The 7356-nt window shown below is 37.0% G+C and overlaps 1 protein-coding gene across 1 annotated transcript; it reads left to right on the top strand.

Annotated features, from left to right (window-relative positions):
- The first annotated feature begins 2403 nt into the window (after window positions 1-2403).
- LOC107672824 (cyclin-dependent kinase 5 activator 1-like) lies at window positions 2404-7198 on the top strand. The gene is made up of 2 exons (XM_016466191.1): window positions 2404-2508; window positions 5698-7198. Exon 2 carries the CDS (start codon window positions 5824-5826, stop codon window positions 6787-6789), a length of 966 nt encoding a protein of 321 aa, XP_016321677.1. The 5' UTR covers window positions 2404-2508; window positions 5698-5823; the 3' UTR covers window positions 6790-7198.
- Window positions 7199-7356: the final 158 nt, after the last annotated feature.

Genomic DNA, 7356 nt, shown 5'->3' with positions numbered 1-7356 from the left:
TATATATATATAAAATGAGTAATTCAGACTGATCTGTATTGAATGTACTGTTATGATTTATGCACTCTTAGGCTATCCAGTGTGTTCATGTAATGTGATTGATGGAGGTTGGCTGGCACGGGGTTCATGTCTGGTTCATAAATAGATGCTGTCACAAAATGTCATACCTGAATGTTTTTCCTCTTAACCCACACAAAAGATAAAATCGGCGATTGTGTATAAAATGATCACAGCAGTTGAATGAGGTCAGTCTATGATATTGGGTCATGAGGAACATTTTTGCTACAACTAGTCTATTTGAACATAACTATTTTACAACTGGCTTGCTGTTTGACTGAGATCACATGGTTTCATGGGTCTGATGTCACTGAGACAAGAACCCAGAGAAATAATAAGGTTAATGTTAGGGACGTAATGTTTCTTATTTCTGATTATGTATGTACGTATGGCTATGATGAAATACAAATTCAACAAAAAGTGGGAGAGCACGTTTTGGCTATTTTGAGATTGCCGTCTAAATGTTTAAAATAAATAAGCATCTAGGTTGTCTCATACATACATAGTTATTCTCTCGTTCTGTAGAGCAGAGAAAGCAATGCCTGCTACCAGCCAGTTCAAATCCAAGTCACAGTCTATAGATGTTTAGACCTTCTGGCATTTGACCACTAGAGGGCAGCATACAACTGAATGCAAAATACAACACCGCAGAAAACAAGTCTTTCAGCTTGTCTGTGCAATCGCAAAGTCTGTCACTATTAATATCCACCATCAGGGGTGCCACTATGGTTTCCGGGCCCCTGAACATCATTGACTTTAACATTGATATTAACAAATATTTAGATGTAACCCCCTTTGTAATCGTTAACATTTTCATTAACTGTAATTTAATTACACATTTTTTTTCTCAGTAGGCTATCTGTAACAGATTACAGTCACATTTATTTTGTAATTAAATTACATAACTCTGTTACATGTAAATAGTTACATCCCAACACTGATTATTATCCATAAACTCATAGAAAATAACCAAAACAATCCAAGGTTTTTGAAACAACATACAGAACTACCACATTTTGCTATAAGTTTGATTGCATCATATAATAATAATTATTAATATAATAATACTTAATTTGCTGTAAAGTTGCTTTGCAACGATTTGTATCGTGAAAAGAGCTATACAAATAAACTTGAATTATTAGCAAATACTTTTAGGTTGGAAGTACACTAGAAGTGCATATTTAATAAAATTAAGTACAGTTATTTTCAACAAAAGTTGTATTGTTTAAAATATAGAGATAGCATGCAAGCTTCACTTATGTTATTTTCTCCCTTCCATCCTGTCTATCCATCACCATCAGGAGGTGAATTTTAGCATGAAAATCGGTCCGTGGACCAAAAAGACAGGTTTAATCACAGCCCCTTTATCATTGCAAATTGCACATTTCAGTGTTTAACACGCTGCACAAATATTCATTTCTATGTGTTGATCCCCAGCTCATAAATCCTTATTACACTGAAGGGAAGCGTGTGTGCTGCCACCACACAGAATCACTGCTTTGCTAAATGCTGAAAATGTCCACTCCGATAAAAACATCACTCTCATACCCAGCCTCCAAATCACTCTTTTCTTGTTGCATTTGCTAAGCCATTTTGTAATCAATAACCGTTCTTGTGCTAGTGTGATCAAATTAACTCCATGTTACGGTATTACTACAAGTGCTCACCAAGGCTGCATTTATTTGATCAAAAAAAAAAAAACAATATTCAAAAGAATGTATTATTTCTGTGATGCAAAGCTGAATTTTCAGCATCATTAGGCCTACTCCAGTCTTCAGTGCCACATGATCCTTCAGAAATCATTTGAATATGCTGGTTTGCTGCTCAAGAAACATTTCTTCTTATTATGATTCCTTAGTTATTATTGGTGTGTGTGAACAGAGGTGTTGTATGCAGTGAATAGGATGATATTAGCAGTAGGTCACATGTCTTGAGGAGGAGCTTCAGCTGAACACAGTGTGATGTGCAGCACAGAGGACCAGAGCACAAACTCATCTTGCTGTCAGCACACCGGCTGGAGCCTCGCCTACAAATGCTTATGTGTTCAAGTGCGTCTTTGCATAGCCTATATATACTATTTTTGACGGGTTTTCTTTAACTAGCCCAAACATTCTCGGACTTCATCAGCTGTTTGTTCAAAGTGCATGAAGCGGGCCATGAGGTACGGTGCTGCATTGCCATCAAAGTTTGATTTGGTGTAAATCCTCCAGTTCAAGTTCGTTCGCGTTCAAATGAGGACACTTAACGAGCAGCATTTCTGGATAATGGACGTATTTAAACAGGAACGACATCAAGGACCTTGTTTGTAACTCAAGCAAACACAGAAGTGATCCGCTGTTGAACACAGAGAAGTGGATGCGCTTAAGTGAACTGTTGTTTTTCGTAAAGGAAGGATTTCATGCAAACATTAATGCAGTGAGCGCGTATGTGTGTGATGTGCGGGGCGAACAGGTGAGCAACACACTCCCCTCAAGGGAAACGACCATGGTAACCTAAAGAGTAGCTACAGTCACTATTCTAAAATAATAATAATAATAAAGTTACCTGCATACTTGAAACCGATTTCTGTAGTTAGTAAAGTTGTCACTGCAATAAAACTGGCTATTTGTGACCCTGGACCACCAAACCAGTCATAAGGGTCTTTTTTTTTTAAATCGAGATTTATAGCTAATCTGAAAGCTGATTAAATAAGCTTTCCATTGATGTATGGTTTGTTAGGATAGGACAATATTTGGCTGATATACAACTATTTGAAAATCTGGAATCTGAAGGTGCAAAAAAAATCTAAAAATCGCCTTTAAAGTTGTCCAAATGAAGTCCTTAGCAATGCATATTAGGAATCAAAAATTAAGTTTTGATATATTTACGGTAGGAGGTTTGCTAAATATCTTCATGGAACCTGATCTTTACTTAATATCCTAATGATTTTTGGCATAAAAGAAAAGTCGATCATTTTGACCCACACGCGACATGTGACTGGTTTTGTGGCCCAGGGTCACATTTGATATTAGACACCACTATCAAGAAATATATATTTTTTTAAAGACAGAAAAAGACTGACTCTGTTTAATATTGTTACTGTAATAAAATAGCATATGCAAATACATGCAGCTCAATGCAATATATGAACAATGTAAAATAAATGTGTGGAGCAAAAAAAAAAACAAAAAATGCTGTTGTAGGGTTTTAATGATACGTGTTTACTAGTGGTTCTGATGACCCTCTAGTCCAAGTTAAATGGGTCAGATTTTGCCCTGTTCTCACAAAGACTCATTAGTTGGAATTATGAGTAAAATAATAAGATTTCCACAAAATGGGTACAGCACTAATCTATGCAAAAAGTCTGAGACCACTGGTGAAAATGCTTTTATTTTTATAATTGTGACCCTGGACCACAATTTTCTTTTTTTTTTTTTAATTGAGATCTATACATCATCTGAACGCTGAATTTATAAGCTTTCCATTGATGTATGGTTTGTTAGGACAATATCTGGCTGAGAAACAACTATTTGAAAATCTGGAATCTGAGGTTGTGAAAAAAATCAAAATATTGAGAAAATCGCTTTTAAAGTCGTCAAAATGACGTTCTTAGCAATCAAAAATGAAGTTTTGATATATTTACGGTAGGAATTTTACAAAATATCTTAATGGAACATGATTTTTACTTAATATCCTAATGATTTTTAGCATAAAAGAAAAATTGATAATTTTGACCCATACAATGCATTTTTGGCTATTGCTACAAATATACCCCAGCGACTTAAGACTGGTTTTGTGGTCCAGGGTCACATTTTACTGCAATTTTCATTACAAATTACACAATTTCAGTGAGAAGATTATAGTATTTGGGTTTTCACTCCAAACCGTACGACTTTCTTCTGTGGAGAAATTTTAGTAATGTGCAGTTTATGCTTTTTTAAAATGCATTTATAATGAATGTGGACTCCCAGGATTTCAAGATTCAAAACTGACACAAAAACACCATAAAAATGATCTAGTAGCAAACATTAACAAATCTAGTTTATGTACAACTTCTTAAAAAAAAATAGCTATTTGAACTGATCGAAATTTAAGTCATCATATAATGATAATATTCACCTCCAATGAGCTGTAACTGCTTCAACTAGATCAGTGAGTCGAACGGATCAGTTGGATTTGTGAACAAATCATTCAGACCAGAACTGGTCACTGAATTCATTGATTCGTTGAATGAACAGTCTCAAGAGTGATTAATTCACAACTAAAATATTACTTTTATAACCAGTGTTATAAAAACACTCAAGATCAAGGACAAGTATCAATAATTACATTTCTTTAAGATTCTAAATGTTTAAATTTATACATAAATTTAAATTTAAACAAATTTATGTTCCACAGATAAAAAGAACGGTTTGAAACAACATGAGGCAGAATAAATGACGACAGATTTTGGTAACACTTTACAATAAGGTTTCATTTGTTAACATTAGGTAACTGCGTTAGTGAACATGAACTAAAAATGAAAAATACTTCTAAAGCATTTATTAATTTTAGTTATTGTTAATTTCAAAATGTACTGCTTTGTTAAAATCAAAAGTTTTATCTGTTAATATTATTTAATGGACCTAAACTAAGATTAACTAATAGAGAACAATTATGTTTTTATTAACTGTCATTAAAAGAGATTAATAATACTGTAAAAAAATGTATTGGTTATTGTTAGTTAATGCATTAACTGGTGTTAAGTAATGGAACCTTGTTGTAAGTGTTACCCATAATTTTCATTTTTGGGTGAACTAATCCAGTTAACATGGTAAATGTGACAAACTGACTTATTTGAAGAGTGACAGAAAGAAACAGTGGAGAAACTTTAAATATATTTATCATTATTTTACATGTTGATAATTACTTAGAAGTAACTTACATCTTTGACAAAAAAGAAAAAAAAGTGAGTTGGTTCATATATTTCTCTTGTCAACAAAATAGTTCTAAAAGAAGCCAAATAAATAAATAAAGTTTTAGAAACAGTCATGTATAATTCTAACTAAACATTACCAATATATAATCAAACCAAAATTTAGTCAGACACCTTCAACATTTCTCACATTATCAAAGTTTATTCGCTATAGTTTAGAAAATGGTAATGAAATATGACAAGAACTTTAAGTACACAATTAGATAAAAACAAATTTAGGTCAACCAACTACCAAGCAAAGCTTTATTTTGTTCAGTCTGTGGTGTAAAAAGGTCGCATTAGCAATTAAAGAAAAAACACTTAAGCAAAACATGGTCAGGTCAAAGTGTCTGAATAATTTTTGGTCCCAGATTTTTATCAGTTTTACTGGTAGTCCACTGTATGAAGAATTTTTGGGTATAATTTGTCACAGTTTACTTTATTTTGCTTTCCTCACTTACATAAATTAACTATAGTGTCCTACACCCACTAGTTAAAAAATATCAAACATTATATCTGGTGTCTGAAAAATTTTGGTTTGACTGTACATTTTTCAAAAATTCTTCTAATTGTTAGTTCATTTGTTACCCAAAAAAATGCATGTCAGAGGCTTTTCTCTTTATTTCTATGAATTTACATTTATTAACTATCATTTAAAGTCATAATTTACTGTATTTATTATAATGCTCTACATATAATCTTCTCAGGAACTCATCCATGCCCCTCATCAGCCCAGTCTTGACCTTCCAGATTTCGAACATTGAGGCACAAGCACTTTATTTCTGAGCCACATCAACCCACACAGCTGGTGTCTTCAGCACCTCAGTGGACTCATGGGTACTGTACTGTCCCTCTCCCCGGGTCCTCGAAAACCCGGTTATTATGACGGCCGCCCTGGTTCTCTAAGCCATTACCCGAGCCTGAGCAGCCGCTCGCTGAACACTCAAAAAGACCCTAACCACAAACGCGGCCACTCCATCTTCCTTCCCGCTCTCACCTGGAAACGCCTGGTGGCCTCCACCAAGAAGCGGGGCGAGTCCAAAAAAGCCTATCCTGGAGGTCAAGGGACTGTCGGGGCTCCTCTCAACAACAATAACATCTACCAGAAGGATCCGGCCTTGCACCTCAACCGCGAAAATGTGAAGAAGTCTCTCTCCTGCGCCAACCTCACTAGCTACGATGGTCCAGCGGGTCTGGGCCTGGGCCTGGGCGTTGGGCTGGGTGTGGGATACAACAAACCGCAGCAGATTTCCTCCGTAAAGAAGATCGCGCCCACATGCACCTCCTCGCCCAAGCACGTGATCGTCCAGGCCTCGACCAGCGAGCTGCTCCGCTGCCTGGGCGAGTTTCTGTGTGGCTGCTGCTATCGGCTCAAGCACCTTTCCCCCGCCGATCCGGTCTTGTGGCTCCGCGCTGTGGACCGCTCGCTTTTGCTCCAGGGCTGGCAGGACCAGGCCTTTGTGACACCAGCCAACGTGGTGTTTGTGTACATGCTGTGCCGTGATGTGGTGGATGGCGACGTGGTGTCTTCAGAGCATGAGCTCCAAGCAATTCTCCTTACCTGCCTGTACCTGTCGTACTCCTACATGGGGAACGAGATCTCGTACCCGCTCAAGCCCTTCCTGGTGGAAGCGGCTAAAGAGGCATTCTGGGACCGTTGTCTGGCCATTATCGACATCACCAGTACCAAGATGCTGCGCATCAACGCAGACCCGCATTTCTTCACGCAGGTCTTCGCCGACCTGAAGAGCGAAGGAGGCTGCGCTTTGCAGGACTACGCTAGAGTTCTGGATCGGTGAAAAGAGGACGAGGCGGATTGTCTCTGTAAATGTGACGCCGTCAACATCTAGCACATTCATTCCATCATTCTGGCCCCCCATATGCCTTGTCACTTGACATTATGAGTCTTGTTTCTACTGCCCATTCTTCAAGAAACAGAAGAAACATATTCCTGCTGAAACGACCGGCTTAGACCTGTGAGAACATCCAGGTGTATGTTGGTTTGGTGCTGGTCTAACTGTTGAACTACACAGCCTTTTTGGAGGTTATGTTAGATAAGAATCATGCTGATGAGCATCTGCGATGGTCTTTTCAGCAGGAGAAGAAAGTATAGTGAGCTTTTGGATACAGAAACATAAAATACGCTCTTAAAAATGTTCTTTATTGGCATTAATGGTCCCATGAATAACCTTTAACATCCATGGAATCTTTCCATTCCGCAAAAGGTTCTTTATTGTAAAGTAAGGCTCTTTAGATTTTTAAAATGTTCTTCATACTAAAGAATCATGTTTCTTTAAGGAACTGTTCGCTGAAAGGTTCTTTGAGGAACCAAAAATGGTTCTTCTATGTAAGGGGTATCCATTCCT

Source organism: Sinocyclocheilus anshuiensis, unplaced genomic scaffold (assembly GCF_001515605.1).
Source record: "Sinocyclocheilus anshuiensis isolate Anshui unplaced genomic scaffold, SAMN03320099.WGS_v1.1 scaffold132, whole genome shotgun sequence".
Lineage (NCBI taxonomy): Eukaryota > Metazoa > Chordata > Actinopteri > Cypriniformes > Cyprinidae > Sinocyclocheilus > Sinocyclocheilus anshuiensis.
This window is presented reverse-complemented; position numbering and strand designations above follow the sequence as displayed.

Coding starts and splice junctions, on each gene's coding strand:
- LOC107672824 (XM_016466191.1), top strand. CDS start 5,824: ATGGGTACTGTACTGTCCCTCTCCCCGGGTCCTCGAAAACCCGGTTAT.